At 44.1% G+C, this 17,707-nt stretch overlaps 2 protein-coding genes and 1 long non-coding RNA gene across 6 annotated transcripts in view; 2 read left to right on the forward strand and 1 right to left on the reverse strand.

The window, feature by feature from the left end:
• Nucleotides 1–1,239, forward strand: part of plaa (phospholipase A2-activating protein) — a 13,895-nt gene extending 12,656 nt beyond the window's left edge. For both annotated transcript variants that reach the window (XM_048970198.1, XM_048970197.1), the window contains exons 13-14: nt 152–319; nt 568–1,239. In XM_048970198.1, coding sequence (XP_048826155.1) covers nt 152–319; nt 568–1,136 — 737 coding nt within the window. In that variant the 3' untranslated portion in view covers nt 1,137–1,239. The remainder of the gene's footprint in view (nt 1–151; nt 320–567) is intronic.
• Nucleotides 1,240–1,925: 686 nt separating this feature from the next.
• Nucleotides 1,926–17,222, reverse strand: tmod1 (tropomodulin 1). Of its 3 annotated transcripts, none has more exons than XM_048970219.1 (11): nt 17,016–17,222; nt 14,880–15,071; nt 11,899–12,055; nt 10,883–11,002; nt 8,883–8,972; nt 8,379–8,509; nt 7,784–7,891; nt 6,975–7,118; nt 6,555–6,699; nt 5,873–5,978; nt 1,926–4,627 (listed from the first exon to the last, which is right to left on the reverse strand). In XM_048970219.1, exons 2-11 carry the CDS (start codon nt 14,997–14,999, stop codon nt 4,609–4,611), a joined length of 1,140 nt encoding a protein of 379 aa, XP_048826176.1. In that variant the 5' UTR covers nt 15,000–15,071; nt 17,016–17,222; the 3' UTR covers nt 1,926–4,608. The 3 variants fall into 3 exon arrangements, with proteins under 3 accessions (XP_048826176.1, XP_048826177.1, XP_048826178.1); XM_048970220.1 differs by lacking the exon at nt 17,016–17,222 and adding an exon at nt 16,867–17,007; XM_048970221.1 differs by lacking the exon at nt 5,873–5,978 and having other exon boundaries at nt 17,016–17,220.
• On the forward strand, nt 15,990–17,234 carry LOC125704547 (uncharacterized). Its single transcript, XR_007381171.1, has 3 exons — nt 15,990–16,092; nt 16,245–16,323; nt 17,127–17,234. It is a non-coding gene; the product is annotated as an uncharacterized LOC125704547 (long non-coding RNA).
• Nucleotides 17,235–17,707: the final 473 nt, after the last annotated feature.

Here is a 17,707-nt window from a genome sequence, read left to right on the forward strand (position 1 = left end):
TCAGCTTTTAGTGTTCGTTAATGACCCCTGTTTGGACTGTAGATGATCCCACGCCGTAAGTGTCAGCACCACTGGAGAGCTGTTCGCCGTCAGCATTTTGTAAGAGGAGGGGCTGGCCATTGGCCTCTGTGTGACGTCTCCCTCCCCACAGCCAAGCTGAAGGAGCTAAACTCCGGGACGTCCGGGGATCAGCGGCTGTCAGAGCATGCCGTCGCTCAGCTTGAGGCGCTGCTTCTGACGGTCTGTGACCAGCAATCCAAGCAGCAGCCCACAGCAGAGCAGATCGGCATCCTGTGGAACACCACACACTGGCCTGAAGGTAACTCGCAGTCCTCACTCTCGATAAGGACTAGGGGCGGTAAAAAAAAACAAACAAACAATACAATCCGGATGCAGTGGGAGCTTGAAATCCTGAAATTGTGTAGTTAAGGTGAGTCGTCATTTTTAGCCATGATGGTTTATAATGACGTTGCTTTGAAATGAAACCAAGAAAAAACTGAGAAACTGAAATCTTTGTGCCCAGCGGTGCAGATTTACTGACACTATGCTCATCATTTTGTACCACAGATATAGTCTTTCCTGTGTTGGACATACTGCGCTTAGCAGTACGCCACCCAGTGGTTAATGAGCACTTGTGCAGGGAGACGGACGGCATCCAGTTCTGCAATCACATCCTCAGCCTGATGGTGCCGCAGGGCCGGCCAGCCAACCAGATGCTGGCCCTCAGGACACTGTGTAACTGCTTCTCGGGCTCCATCGGCCGCGAACTCCTGATGGCTCAGCGGGAGGCGATCCTTTCCCGGGCCTGTGACCTGAGGACCGTCCGCAACAAGAACATCCATGTGGCCTTGGCCACACTGGTGCTCAACTACGCTGGCAGCCTTCACCAGATCCAAGACCTGGAGGGAAAGGCGCAGTGCCTGTCTGTAGCTAGCGCCGCCCTTGAGGTGGTGCAGGACAAGGAGGCCATCTTCCGACTACTAGTGGCACTGGGGACCACTGTCTCGAATGACACCACAGCTGGGGATCTGGCCCGGTCACTGGGGGTGCAGTCCCAGATCGCCCAGTACACCTCCACCTCAGACCCGGCCAAGGTGGCCGAATGCTGTAAATTAGTTTTACACAAACTCCAGTGACCTTCTCCCTAGCCCCTACAAGCACCATTTGTATATTTAACAGAATCAAATATGATGATGAATGTTTGACATGTGCTGGAATAAAACTGATGTACAAATTGAACCTTTACCAAAGAATTGTGCTGTTTTCATTCTGCAGCCTTAAAAGGAGAAAGTGTGTGATTAAAACAATGGGATTCAGATTGAATTTCATAACTGACCTCATCAGTTATGAAATTCGCTCAGAGAAACACTTTTAGGCAGTTGCAGCATATTTAGAGCGTCTGACCTTTTCAGCTGCCTGCAGTTTGTTTTGTACTTTTGCTTCCCCTGCATATTAATGGAGTGAAGTCAACAGAATTTGGCCTAATGGGAGATTAACAGAAAGATGCAGGTTACATGCTAACAGTTAACTAGGATTCTGTTGCCCACGGCAACCAGGCATCACTGAAAGATCAAGCTGGTTCAGAGTTAAGGCTCAAGCATTAAGAGGGATTCACTTCAGCGTGTGTTCGAGTGGGACTAGTGGTTGATTTATGTTCAGGTACATGCTGTTCTCTGAAAAAAGCATCCTCTTCATTCAACATAAATGCTGTACCATTTCATTTATTTTAGGGGATAACTTCTTCAAAGAGCAGGGGAATATTTCACTAATATTTAAAAATGTTCCTGAATGTAATGTTCTTTCAATTGTCTAAATATAATATGAAGCACACATATACGCACACACACACGCCATGGCCCATAATTGTGGTAGACGATAATCAACGGCGCTTGACGGGAATGAAGGGAATTTAGCACGTGACCAAATACTGCTAAAACATGCTTTATTGGGACAGCTGCACAGTTGAAAATGGGACAAGTCTGACTGGAAGTGGGAAATGACATCACTGAGTGGAAGGTCATCTCCGATCCATCAACTAGGTTGTGGGCGCTCATGTTCATAATGTCTTTAGCCACACAGCATCACTCCATGCAAATGTAATGCCCTTATTTAATACTGTGTAATTAACTTTCTTTTTTGGGGCAATAGACTGCTTGTGTCAACCTCTGCCAATTAGTTTCCAACAAACAAGCTTGAACATTCGTAAATTTGTAGTTCTAACAGTATAATGAAGAAACGAAGGCAGCCGATTGGCAGTGGTCATTTGAGGTGGGTTACGACTGTTCGGACTGAAAAAAAATCCCACCCATTTTGACTGTGAGGCCATTGCAATACTACAGTGATTTATATTTGGATTTAGTAATACAGAAGTGACATAAATGACAGCTCATTAAAAACACCCTCATTCCTACACAATGACTGTAAATGTCTGACACCAGACAATAAATAAAGTGCACTAACAAAATATACAATCAAATTCAGCCAAGCTAATGCAAGGAAAACTCCACACTGATTCATTTAACTAATTTCACAACATACATCTGTGCGTGCATCAGCAAAACAGTCAAAACAAAAAAAAGTAAATCACTGTATGCTGTAGTCCCTTTCATTTGTGCCAATATGCCAGCCTGTATAGCCTCTTTATTGCCAGAGTTGGGTAATTTAGGTCCAGAGAGTAAAAATCCAGACCGGGATTTTGTTTCAACCAACCAGTTGAATAGAGATATGCCTCTTTATGCTCAACTGGTTGGTTGAAACAAAACCCGGTCTGGACTTTTACTCTCTGGACCTGAATTACCCAACTCTGTATATTGCAACCCTATGGGAGACACCAAGTTGAAAAGAAATCTGAGCTTTCAAGACAGTAAAAAACCGTAGACACTTGCGTTTAGAACTAGACTCCTAATATTTAATTAAACAGTTTAACATTTTCAAGTGGGATGTAAGTCAAATCACAAAAACATGATAGCTTTCATTGGCTAGTTATATGGTTTATTTTAAGATAGTTACCCTTACTCAAGGGAAATTATATCGACTATATGATGGAACTATTATATCAACTATATGACAGAACTATGGACAATCAGATCACACAGTCAGTGGTAGTATGTCTAACGTTGGTATGGAAAATGCGCATGAAATCAAGCATCCTTCAAACCGACGAATACGCCAACGTCTTTGTTCCAAGGCACTTAAGGAAACTGTTAGCTCTAAGAAATCAAAACGTGAACCACATACACGTCAAGTATTAATCACGGTGTCAAAATTTGGTGTTGAGACTCTCCACGAGGACATAATTACTCATATTAATCTTTAACGTTAACCTGATACACCCCTATACCCCAGTCCTCGACTCACCACTTTTTCATACAATCGGCCTGTGACATTCTCTTCATTGTGACCCTCAAAACCCATGTACTTGCACTAAATACCCTTACTTAGGTCAATAACTGTGTAGAAAAGGGGGCAAAAAGCTAACAATGCAAGGACAACAATTAAAATTAATTATAAAACGTAGATGCATATTTATATATATGGGAGGGAACAATATCCATTAATTGCAAAACAAGCTCCAGTCTTTCCCTTAATTAGAAAAGTTATGTACGGATCCATAGTAAGAATCGCAACATTAAAACATATGTTTAATGTAAAGTTTGTAAGGCTGAAACGGTTGTATAAGCACTGAAGCCTGTTAATTTCTTACATACATAGTCACTTACCTAACCTCTTACCTGAGTTTGACTCAATATACGGTGGCTAATCAGTCACAAGAGAGTGAGGCTAATACAACCTTGATTATTTAGTTTCTTTGGCTGAATTGTAGACAATTTAGCACAATTGATGCACGAACAATTCTGTTACAATAAGGAATTAGGCTCCACATCTCAACAGCAAGGTCTGGCTAATATCAGCTATATTTTAACAGAATTTTTCAGTTGCTTATCGAGCAGCAACGTTTTATTCAATGTTTTAGTCGCCCATAGCTTAGCCAACACACGGAGACTGAATTTAACATCTTTAAGTCCGTCTCAGAATTTGAATAACAAATATTCTGGATACAATATTTGGTTCATACTGGGTTTAAGGTTCTTTGAAACTGTAAGTTGGTTACCATGCAAAATGGTCCAGGAAATGATGTCATAACAGAGGTAAGACACTGTAAGACAGGTTGTGCTTTTCCAGACATACAGCCCTGAAGTACCACAGCAGGTCAAACATGACGGAACTGACTGGACTTGTCTTACAATTAACAGATCTTCCTGACGACCCGATAAAATCAGGTATGAAACACAGTGTGAAAACTAGGGGATCAGGAGGGGTCGACCCACTTGACGCAGCACAAACAGAGTGGGCCGGTTCCTCTGTCCGACGCACACATCCAGCCTTGGTGCTGCGCTGAGGAGGGGGTCGGTGTTAGACGCAGGCCGCTGTCCCTCAGTGGGGGCAGGATTGAGGTGGTGCTGCCCATGGGGAAGTGCTGTCAAACATGGGGGGGGTCGGGTGTGGGAGGGGTAAGGGAGTCGCTGTCCAGGCAAACCTCCCTCCGTCCAAGAAAGGGGGGGGGTCCACTACACATTCACCCGACACTTGGGAAAGATGGGCCCCCCCTCAAGCCTTCTCTTTCGTACTGCAGAGACGAGAGAGCAGAAGACAAAGAATGAGTTCCCTTTCCATGCTGAACATTGCCCTTCCCTGCCAGCACGACGCCATGTGTGTCTGCCTTCCATGAAAACCATGACGCCCTCAGCATACTGTAGCAACACACTTAAGTACAAGAGTAGCACAAACACTGACTCAATAAATGAAACAACCAACGGGGCTCTTGGAGCTATGAAAGCTGAGACAGCTACACTCTTAGTCCCCGGTGTGTACAGGTGGTTCAACTCATCAGTCTACAGCAATATTTATAGTTTGCACTGGCCCAGCACGGCATTCAGATACACCAGAAATAAAACGGCAAGTTTTCTTAAACCCCATTTTTCATGCTACAGTAATTTATATAAAGTGATACCTTCTAAACAAAACTGAAAATATTTTCCTCCTCTCTATGCCTCCATTCTTCTGCTGCCCGTCATCCTGGTAGCTTTCACAAGACACGAGAAATGTGTCCGGCGTCAACGTGCATGACGGCGCGCACGACAGCGCGCACGACAGCGCGCACGACAGCGGGGAAATGTGAGGTTGAGGCAAAGTAGAAGCCGAGGGTGACAGACACAGCAGGCAAAGCAAAGATAAGCGCGAGTCGAAAGAGAGTCGAAAGAAGTGGCACAGAGTCTCAGTGGGCAGCACATTCATTGTTGGGTGATTGAGTCCCACCTCAACATAATGAGTTTGCATGTTGTCCTTGTGCCATATGTGTTTCTCACAGTAGCCATGACATGCATGTAGGCCTACATGTGTGACTGCGTGCATGTATACATGTGCGTGCCCCGCGATGGACTGGCATCCCATCCGCAATGCACCTCTGCATTACACCCTGGGCTACTGCCTGGGGTAAACTCCGGTTACCCCAGCAACCCTATGCTGGATAAGCAGCTGGAAGAAGATTTGAGAAGTAAGAAGAGGCGGATCTGAAAGCTGACAAATGAAGTACGACAATACTGACCGGCCATTTCATAAGCTGAAGAAATCTGAATTAAATATTTTTGGAGGTAATACACAGTAACAGACATCAGTCCTTCCAGCTATGGACCCAAAAGATAGGAAGTGGTCATACCAACTCAGGAAAAGGACAGAATTTGAGAGCGGCTTGGAAGGAAGAGGAAGAAGAATCAGCCGTGGGCAGCAGAACAGCCAAGGTGCTGAGAGAGATACAGAAACCAAGAAGGACAGTCCAAGCAAACCAAGAAAATGTACAATATGTTCTTGTTACTTGAACTTTGACTTGGTCTTGAACTTTTTTTTGAAATGCTTCTCCAGCTCCGGCACAGACAAGGTGAGCGTAAAGGAACCGTCCGTATCGGACCGCACCACTCGAGCTGCAACACAACAGCGATGTGGTTCATACACACCACACACGTAAAAGACGTTCTTAGAAGCTAGTCTTTAATACAGCCTACCATTACCTAAGAAGCTGGCCACTCATATGCAAAGTTACCAGTGCTAATTAGCTCAGACTGTCATTGGCTGATATCGTTGTCCCTGGTGACCTGTTGGAATATAGGCGGGGCTGTTGTTGAGGGTGCAGCATAACTAGTAACACTGTCAATCTGGAACAAACAATGGCTCCGTGTAACTGTATGTCACTTTGGGGCACCCTGGGAAGGCTGGGCCTCCATCCAGAGAACCAGGGAGAGAGTTGTAAAACTTCCCAGACAATATGCTTGGTGCAGGACATAGTACCTTCATACATAACTTATATCACCAGAGTGACATATTTTTACAGCATACAAACTATACCGAAGTCTTCAGCATTTTGGTTGTTGAGATATGGAATGGACCGACCAATAGGATGGAGGTCCAGGGAGGGGCACTAGTGTCCTGTTGACACAATACATGTTCAGGTCATTCCTTCCTCATGAATTAATTGTTTGTGTCTATGAGTCTAAACTCACCCAGGTCATTGTTGTTCATCATGGCGTTGGAGCTGCGCAGACGTGGACCCTGTTGGGTGAAATGGTACCCAAACTTGAGCAGGGTGGTGTTCTTCTCCAGCATGCTGGCGATCTCCATCTCCACCTTGTTACCCAATGGCTGGCTCTGAAAAATTGGGGCAAAGTAGCCCAGTCCCTGCAAAACTGCTACTTGCCGTAATGCAATTTATGCCCACCATAGGAAAAGTAATAATTTTCATAAACATTTTTATATGATGAGAAGTTACCACAACAAAGAAATAGATAATAGGGAAAAAAATTGCCAAGACTGCACCATCAGTGAATTCATCAAAAGGTCATTTTTGCCACTTTCAAATGGTAGCCTGGGATACTCCTCGGCACCTGAGTGTGATCTGTGAAGGGAGGCTGAGGGGCTCATACCTGGTTGTCAATCTTGAGTTCAAGGAGGGTGGTGTTAGACTGGAGAGACTCCAGCAAAGCCAGAATGCCTACTCCTGTGATGAAGTTGGACTCAACGTTGAGGGACTTCAGGGTGGTGTTGACCTTTAGCATGTCTGCCAGGGCCTGAGGAAGGAAGGAAATGTCAAGGAAAGCTTGTGCCAAGGTCAAGAGATGCAGAGCTGACTGCCTCAGTGATTGCCCAGGGTTTCCCCCCAGCAATATATAATCCTGAATGAACTCTTTCTAGATCTACCTCTTAATTAAGACAAACTTGTTTCGAGACTTTGAGGATTAATGGTAACACTTCACTTGACTAAGCACAAACAGTACAGTTTTATACTGTTACTTATGTACTAATTAACCACAAACTAAGTCTGAGATACATACTGATCCTATATTAATTCATCATTAATGAATCATGATGCTGATGATGTTTTATCTCAAGCAGTATATTTGTTACTATATCTGTTTATTCTGTAAACCTCTGTGAACTGCTGAAGGAAGAAGTCATGAATAACGCCAGGGAAATACTGATCTCATGTTTGTTCATCATTTATGAATCGTGATGCATCTTTTACCCCAAGTAGCAACTATGTTCATAATTTGCACTTGTACAGTATTTGTGCCCCATCGTGTAAAGTGTTACCGGATTATTAATGTCTAAACATTCCATTAAGGCTGATATATCAGACTACCAGGACAGAGTCTGGGCACCCCTGTATGGTCATTACGTCATGTCTAAACATTTCTGCAAGTGTTTCTGCCAATGCAGCAGGAACAGTACTCACATAGGCTACAGGATCATTACTCCTAGTTCCCACAATACTAAATCGCTCCACTACGTTGTTGCTCTTTAAAGCTTCTGCATAGGCCTTTAGCGTGGGAACGGGAATGTTCTGGAACAGAGAAACACCAGTCATAAAGCACACAAAGACAATGTTTTTTATCGCTGCAGCGATATTCCAGTCAGTATGATCTATGCTATTAAATGCTAATTTACGATTCCATTTGGTTAAAGAACCAATGGAGCCTGGTATCTACAGTTATCCTCGTATGATCTTACGTTGTGCAGACATCATGTTCATTAAAATGGTCATAAAAATATATCGCCTTTATGTAGCACAGTGTTTCCCAATCTGGTCTTCGGGGACCCACAGTTGGTCCATGTTTTTGCTCCCTCCAAGCTCCCTGCAATATAGTTGACATTTTTGCTCCCTCCCAGCTCCTGGCATGGGGAGCTGGGAGGGAGCAAAAACGTGGACTGCTGTGGGTCCCAAGGACCGGATTGGAAAACACTGCCCTAGCACATAGGTTAAATAAGACAGACAGGCCATCTTGACCCAGCAGTCAATGATGAACCCCGATCCTTTTCTACGCTGTCACCTTGATATTATTCAGGTTGACCTCAAATAAGCTGGGATCATTCCTCTTGATTTTCTCCAGGGTATCCTCTACGTTTGTTGAGTTGGGCTGCTCGTCTGGGATTTGTTTATACTGGGTACACTGGATCACACCTGGGTAATTGGGACATGTGGTACACTCGTACTCAGAGGTAGATAGTTCAGGCCCAGAAATTAAAAATCCAGGACATGATTTAGCTTCAATCAACTAGTTGCGTTCTCTGTGATCCGAGGTGGTTTCAACTAACCAGTTCAGTATAAAGAATCACAGTCACAGAGTACTCAACTGGTTGGTTGAAACAAAATCTTGGTCTGGATTTTGACTTTCTGGAACCAAATTATTCAACTCTTCACACTGATGCACAAATACTCAATACTTTATTTTAAATGTGCCATACGGACATCAGTGCATAGCTTTTAGAGTAAAACAAACATCTGGCTTGTTTGCACCGTAGCTGACGACAAAGGCTAGAAGTGAAAGACTCACTGTTCAAGCCCTGCTTGTTGACAATTGTGCTGCTGGCAAGAGCTTCATAGTACTGCTGGTTACTCATCAGCGTATGCATGCCCAGGATAGCTGGAGGGGGGAAAAGGAGAGAAGGAAAGAGCAAGAAAGTAAGTTTGAGGGAAAAGACGTCTCTGAAATGAGGTTGATGGTGGAAGCCCAGATCACTTCCCACAAGTGCCAACTCGTTTCTTCACAGCCCATAAAAAAGATGCAATATGAGAACTTGGGGAGTCTGCAGGTACCATCTGACAAATATTAAGCTCGACAAAACAGTCCTGTGACCCACCCCGCATGGCAAGCATGTCATGAATGCTTTCATGCATCCCAAGTGGACTTCAAACACTAACCAAAGCCTAAAATCTTCAACGATGCCCAAAATGCAACATGGGGCCAGGGTGCGTCACAAGCAGCATGTATGTGTCCCATCAAGACCAAGTAAGCAGCTTTATAGACAAAGCAAAGACTGTTCAGTGCCTGGCCCAGATGAAACGTCCTGAAAGATGCCCAAACATGTAAGATTTAACTACCTTCATCTCTCTAGCGCTGTAGACAGCCATCACCTAATAGGGCATGCTAGTGCAAAACATTGATACAATATATGTATTTTTTTATTTGATATACATTCTTCTCTGTTCACAAGAAGGCAGTCGGACGGGTGAACTGAAAATCTAATCCCTATCCTCTATACAGACATATCCTGCCAGCATGAACTGATTCTACGTAAACAGCCATTAGACAGGGAGCACATGCAGGCAGAGATGGAAGCGCTGTCAGACTCCATTAGGGGCTTATATATTAAGAAGAACGAGCAAGGAAAAGAAATCTTACCCACAATTCACTGGTACGGCTTACGCAACCCTCATATGTGTATTGTCTTAATTAATGGACTTGTGATTTTAATGAGCCTTTCTTGACAAGCAAATGTACCATACTAATACCAGGAGATCTGCAAGAGCTGGCAGTATTTCCACAGTTCCGCGTCCAATATACAAGCATGCCAACAAAAATAAATCGTGCGTATGGGCATTCTGACTGGCATGAAGAAGCAACAGCAGCAGATCTATGCAGCAGTAAACTGGCTCAGGCCTTCTGAGATCATTCATCCTCATTGTGCATTTTGCCCGTTTGCCAAAGTGCATGGAATGAAATAAACTCTTCCGTGAGCCCGCCAGCTGTGCGACGGCTCCCATACGCCACGTGTGTTTCTCCTGACAATATCCATTCAGCAGAGTTCTGCTTCACGGTTACTGCTGCTTAGATCCGCCATTGCCCCCTTGACAGGGCCTTACGGTCGACAATGCGGACGGAAAGACAGAGCAGTGATGATGTCAGGAGGAAGGGACTGGTGATTTGCTGAAAAGACAGAGATGATGAAATACGTCGTTAAGGTGTAACAGCATAATTTAGAGACGCGTCACCCCACAAATGACAGGTGAGGACCAGTAGTTCACCTTCTGCTCCCTCAGTCTTACATGCTTCCCGTGTCGATACCTCTAAAGATCCCACCTCTTCGTTGTTTAAGTATAAACATTATCATGTACGTAACTGGTAAGTTCAACCATATCTCTACATTTCAACCATCGGCTAGGGCACCTAAAACCACTTACTGAAAATACCAATGCAAAGATGCCCTATTCACTGACAGAGCGGTAACAGAATCCAACGTACTACCTACTGACAGAACTGTCCGTCAGTCTGGGAAGATGAATCGAGGGTCAGTCTCAGTCTCACCTAAGTCAGTCTCAACGATGCGGTCAATCAGTCACCACGTCTAAAAATGCTGAGGCTTACAAAATACCCTGGACTAGACTGTTTAGGATTCACTTATGATGGACACACACACCACACAGAAAGGACATAAACAAAAGGACACACGGGAATTTGACACTTGGGGCTAAAACTCATTTACAAATTTTATTTCAAGATACTCAATCTAACCAAACTGAGTGAGGGCTGACTGGGATTGATAGCTGTCTCACCAGCAATGTCGCACAGTTCGGCATCGTTGGCACTGGCCAGGGCCTCCTCCAGTTCGGGCTCTAGCGTGACGCTTTCCATGATGGGGTCCGCTGCCTTCGTCTTCGGCACCCAGGCTTTGCCTGTAGAAGCACGACGCAAGTCATTATATGTCAGACCTGAGCACTACTCTGCCGCCTGACTTATCAAAGCACAAAGCTAAATTTTGCAACAAATTACTAATAATAATAAAATAAAATTAATAATAATAATAATAATACATAGTCTGCACTGTAATATTTTCAAGTACTGGTTCATTAGAGTGATCCTTTATTTTGTTTTCAAGTCTATCTGTTGGGGATTGGGTGGCTAAGGATTAACAAATGAGTGTTTGTTAGTGGTGCCTGGCAACGTTCAAACACAGGCTGAACATTTCTGGTGGAACCGTCAGTTCTGTGCTGAACTCGAATGACGCAAATAGAAACGTGAGAGAGCTGTAAACTGGGAGCATTACGCCCCTCCTGCACCCCCACCCCATATAGCAGACAGGGCAAGAGTATGACCACAGTCTGATGCCGGGAATAGTAAAAAAAAAAAATAAAGGCGGGTCGTGATGTCATAACTTTTTGCGATGGTTCGATTGAAGGCCATGTGCAGAGGTGGACAATTCAGGTTCATAAAGTACAAATCCAGACCGGGGGGGGGGGGTTTGTTTCAATCAACTAGTTGAGTTACTCTGTGAATGCGACTCTTTATACTCAACTGGAGGGTTGAAACAAAACCTTGGTCTGGATTTGTACTTTATGGACCTGACCCTTCCACCTAGCCATGTGACAAAGCATACAATATGGGATTTATACACAAATGGGGTGACTCTACAGTCATGCTTCACCTTACCATGTCAGCTACAAAGGCATATTTAAAGTCGCCAAGAAGTCAAAGATCCTATAAGCTAAACTTGCTAACAGCCTGGCATTGCTAATCAACTAGCTATCGGCCTGGCCTCCAGAGCCTTGAGGTTCGTTGGCACATCACCCACCTCTCTTCTCTCCTGTGTAGGGCACCAGGTCTTCCTTGTCTGGGTGTTCCTTGGCCTGTTTCTCCAAGTGAGCCAGAAGGCTGTCCCTCTGAAAGGTGCCTGTCGGGGCCTTCTTCGTCTGATCCTTCTGCCTCAGTCCTGCCGGTAACAGGGCATTCTGAACCCAATTTAAAGAAAGAAAAAAAAAACACCAAAATGGTGAGTCAGAATTTCCCAGTCATTCACAGGACATTTTGAGGAACTTTATTATTCATATGAACAGCTTATATCCCAAAGGTTCCTCTCTGTAGGATGTTTCAGTCCTACATGGGCAGTCACGGCTAGTTAAACATACTACCGAAGATAATGGTGGCTGATTCCCTCAAGGAGAATCTAAATATAACAGAGCTAATATAAACATCGTGAACTCTTCAGCGGAGGCACCCATCAAGGCACGGAGAAAGCGTCATAGGCTGACGGTCAGAAAACACAAGACAAAACGTAAACAGAAATCTGGAGCCTGCGAAGGCAAGCGTCACGGGGCATCAGGATGTCGGGGGTGGGGGCACTGACCCAACAAAAAAATGACCCAGGGTGGACTGACCTTGTGTACTGAATTGACAAACAAATCACACAAAGCTTTCATTGAGTTCTTGCACCACCTGGAGCAGTGTTACCCAATCCGGTCCACGGGGAACCATAGCCGGTCCACGTTTTTGCTCCCTCCGAGCCCAAAATGTGGACTGCCTATGGGTCCCCGAACACCACATTGGGAAACACTGACATAGAACAATATATAGTGATCAGGGTCAGGGTCCCTGAACGTACAAGATTTTACCAGTGGGTGCGACTCCACCCCCTGTTGCTATTAGAACATATGTGACCCATCACCATGAAATGAGTCTTATGGGTGAAATTCTACCAGTGCAACTTAAGACTCATTTCGTGGCGACTTTTGTAGAAGTTTATCTGGATGAATGACTAGTTTGGCCCTCTCATCTTGGATCCCGTGTGAGAAAAGCCAAGGCTGATTCTCAATATTCGTACTTGACCGCCCTCCTGTCCTCATATATCCGTTTCACTTCCATTACCAAAGACCAGCTCCAATACTCAAAAACAGAAAGTACAGAGGGCGATAAAAATCCCAGGATGCCATTCTTGCCCCACACTAAATATCAAGGATGCATCAGTTGCCCCCTCGCCAAATCAGACCAATCCCATGATTCACTGCGCCCCGAGTTTGTTCTTGGGAGGCAAGTGAACAAGACTAGTTTTGCCAAGACCGCAAATACAATCTTTGCATTCTTGGCATTGAGAAACACCCCTAGGGTCGCCTTTGTCCCCGAATGTTTATCTCAGGTAAATGATGCTCCTCGGCACATCTGGGAACCCGGGTTCCCATTGAAGAACCTACCTAGCTTTGATTGGCATGCCAGTAGTGAGGCAGTTTTTATTTCGATAGGGGGCAGCGTGTGCCTCAGTGGGCTAAGCCTGTGTGCCTGTAATCAGAAGGTCGCAGGTTCAAACCCAGCCTCAGCCTGTGGGTCCTTGAGCAAGGCCCTTAACCCCCAGCTCCCTGGGCGCCGCTACGGGTGGCAGCCCTTCGCAGACAACTTCCTCTATGAAAAAAGAGCAAGTTGTGGGAGGCGTAAAGACAATTTCCCTACAGGGATCAATAAAGTGTCAATTATTATTATTATTATTATTATTATGCCTCCCCGGTATTATTTACTCTGCCTTCTATGGCTCCATCCCATGGCAGGCCTGCAGTGATAAGCCCCGAGTACAGCACTGCATGCAGACCACCATCACTGGAGTTAGCGGTGTAAGAAAGGTCTACCCAGTAAGGGTCTGCGCTGTCTCAGCGGCCACCTCCGTCTCTGGCAGCCACAGAGCTGAAGATACTCAGCGAATCCTCAAAGCAGACACATGTAGAAGGATACAGGAAGCTGGAAAGGCTCGAGCGGCAGCACAAACACCCGCACCTTTCTAAGAAGCAGTGTCCGAGGTTCCATGCCATCCATCTCTTTTGCCTATGTTGGTTTTTTTACTGTGTCCTGTAGCCAACATTTTAACCAACAAGGGCATTGATAGGGACCAAATCAATATTGACTGGTTCAAATCAGCCCGAAATCCCCATGTCTCCCCTAAACACACACAGTACTCCCTCAATACTGGTAGGTCCATTCATCCACCACCCATACCTAAATATATGCCCTTGTTAACCAATATAGATGCCATAAAAATATGAATTGTATTGTAACACTTTACTTGATGGACCACAAATACTAAATAATGAATCGGTTACAACTGAAGTACATCATGAACAAATCATGAACAACAGTGTTCCTGGAGATAAAAGATCTGTCCCGATTCATTAATGATGAGCAAACATGAAATCACCTGTGTCATTCATGACTTCTTCCTTCAGCAGGTCCGTCAGCAGTTCACAAAGGTTTACAGAATTAACAGATACAGTAACAAATACAATAACTGCTTGGGATGAAAGATGCACCATGATTCAGTGATGACAAATAACTGTGAGATCAGTATATAACTTCTGTTATTCGTGACTTGTTCCTTCAGTAGTTCGCCAAGGTTTACAGAATTAACAGATATAGCAATAAAGATTGCAACTGTCTGAGATTAATGAATCGTGACACATATTTTATGATGAATTAACATGAGATTAGTATGTAACTAAGACTAAGTTTGTGGTTAATTAATACATAAGTAATAGTTTAATACTATGCTATCTCAGATCTATCACATAAAGTCACCCATTTGATTTAATTCAGAGATCAATAAGTGCAAATGGACTATCAGCCAATCTAGGCTGCGTGCCGCCCTTATGCCCTGGGCTTTCTTAGATGGGCTCCAGCTCACCATGACTGTAACTAGATGAACAGGTCTTGGAAATGGATGGATGGAAAGTTCATGATAGCCAAGATTTTGCCCTTTCACTCGTGCACTGGCATAAAAAAAACCAGTATAATACTCACATCTGGATCTAGCTCTTCTAATTCATCCTCCAGCTTCTTAAGCTCCGCCTCCGAGAGGTTTTTCAAGAGCTCGTCCTCGTCCACATCCCGGTACTTCTCCAGTTCCTTCCTGAACGACATGGCCAGGGGTGGGAAGCAAAAGGAACTAACAAAAACGGCCAGAACGTCCCACAAAGTCCCTGAGAAGAATATCTGGGGAGAGGAGAAGATAACATATAGATGGTGAAAACCTCACAGTCGTGTTTATAGGCTGGATATAGTCCCACGCTTCACAAAGGTCAAAGCCTTCAGAGGATACCAGATGTGGTAAAAGGAAGTTCCTTTGATTTTTGGAAATTTAATGAAAGTCTATTGGATTCCATGAGGACTGAGTGAGTTTAGGATCCCAGTCCAGTAACCTATGATGAGGAAGCCTGACTTTAAGTCATTTGGGGTCTAATGCCAAAAGCAACAAAAAAATGGACTGAATGAGCTTTGGAAAGTTGCTCTTTAATTTAGTATAATAAATAATTAAGCAAATACATAAGTATAATAAATAATTACGTCTGGTTTATGTCACAAATTTCCTCGCGGTGCACACTACTTCTGAAGAGCCCTAGTTTGTGAAGAAACATTTAAGCCTGGTCTCACTATTGGGTAACAGTGTTTTAACTGTGAGGTGCGTCTGACTTCACACAGAAGGCACAATTCAAAGCAATAAGCAGGTATGGATGGATGGAAGGACGGATGGACAAATGGACAGGTATTCACATTTAACGATGCTGTGCTTTCACTAAAAAAAAAAAAAAACCTTACAGTTTCACCAATTTGTACAATTAGAAATTCTAATGGAGCAGTTCAGGTTACACATTTTGTTTGCTGCTCTTTCCTAGGCCATGAATTGGGCAGCCATCAGGTTACAATTCTACAATAGTAATTACTCCAAGGTACCTTCTAAAATAATTATAAAATAAAATTCAATTACGCTTTAACCCGTTCAATTCAAGAGCCCGGTCGCATTCCGTTTTTTTTTTGTTTCGCTCTTTGGGAATTTTGTTTGACACCTCCTCCCCACCAATAAACAAAAATAGCCTGCTTCCTAGCATCGCCCGTAAAGCCAGATGACTGGAAATTGCGCCAGTCCCAAGGCTGCTAAGAGGTACACCGAAGTTTAAGAGGCTACATGCACCCTGCGTAAAGACTGGCAGAATTCCACGCGCAACAAAAGTAACGGGTAAACGGCATATGAAGAACCCAGAAAACAAATGCTGCCGGACTAAGCGGTTAATTTCAATAATACATTCCCAAACTGAAAGCAGAATTTCAAATCACCTGCTTTAGAGTTAGCAACAGGTGGGGTTTAACTTAAGATATTTATTTTGACAGGTTTTAAACAGCTGATAGGAGCCAGAGGAGACGATGTCTTTGATAGACCTGTAGGTCATTGTTCTTAAATTGCATACGAGTAAGTAATGTGGCCGCTAATGGGCTTTTTAGACATAGTGTGCGTTTAGAAAAGTAGCCATTTCGTTTGTAGAGGGGGATTCCCAATGTTAGATATAAATGAGTTGTGTGAAACGTCACTAATGTTCACTGACGACTGTAATTTTATGAGTAACAAGTGCGATGACGAACAAAAGACTTTAGAATGTTACCTTAAGACACATCGTACAAAACTGATGCATTTCAAACCAGAGCGTAAAATTGTAGTATTTAATAAGTAATCTAATAACATATAATTACAATTTTAAATGTGGCAGAACTTCCAATCTTTTGTGTAAAGCTCACTTGTGACAAACGTCCCTTATGGAGACATACTAAATGCATTTTTAATGTATACATGAGAAGAAATATTTAATAAATATTTCACCGAAATGTTACAGCAGCAGTTTAAACGTTAAGATTTGGGTAAAACTTTACATGCATAGACAACAAAGCGATGCACAGATGTTTTCATTGATAATATGCAGAAATCGGCATTTGAGCGCTCGCCTTTACATTTGCTTACCTCTTCCAGTGACTATTCCGGGCTATTTATAGAGAGCGGGTCCGCTTTGTGACAGCTGAATAGTTTGACCAGATATGGCCACTTTTCAGGGCGGATTGAGAAAGACTCAGGCGTGCAGGAGCTCGCGCGCCCGACTGAGGGGCCCTTACCTCGCGAGTGAAGGGCACGCCGGACGCCGCGCTGGGAATCCCCGCAGCAACTGCGCGCTGTGTAACTTGCAGTATTTCCACGAAACTTTTTTTCTCCCGACTCTTCCACAGTCAAGGGGACGGCTGGCAGAGCTCGGGCGCAGCCGGGGGAGCGCGCGCCGCCTCGCTGCCACTCACGTGACGTCAGGCTGGCCTGCGCGTGGAAGGCAGCGGACGGCCACTGGCAGTAATGTAACTAACTATATATACACGCGCGCACACACACCCACACCCACCCACAAGGGCACACATAAAACATCTATTCAGTTTCAACTATATCGAAAGTGCTTAAAATTAAAAAAAAAAAACGTTCCCAAATTTGATGAGAAAAGTGAAATGTCACATATACACACGTATCACTTAGCTAAAGGGTTCATTGTCAAGACAGATTCACTTATTTTTTGAATGCTGTGTAAGGAATGCATTTGCAGAGTCAGGATCGTTTAAGCAAAACGGTGGTTTATTGAACAGTAAAAAATAATGTAATACAGTGTAGACATACACCGTATACTGAAAGGCAGCTCAAATACTAATTAAAGTTCTTCAGCCCCCTTTATACCCCAAAAGACCCTCCCCAACAAGGTGCTGTGTGTAGGTGTTGTGAGCAAACTTACATATAAAGAGTGACCTCCCAGTGTGTGAGGATCCTGAGA

This window comes from Brienomyrus brachyistius, chromosome 12, assembly GCF_023856365.1.
Source record: "Brienomyrus brachyistius isolate T26 chromosome 12, BBRACH_0.4, whole genome shotgun sequence".
Classification (NCBI taxonomy): Eukaryota; Metazoa; Chordata; class Actinopteri; order Osteoglossiformes; family Mormyridae; genus Brienomyrus; species Brienomyrus brachyistius.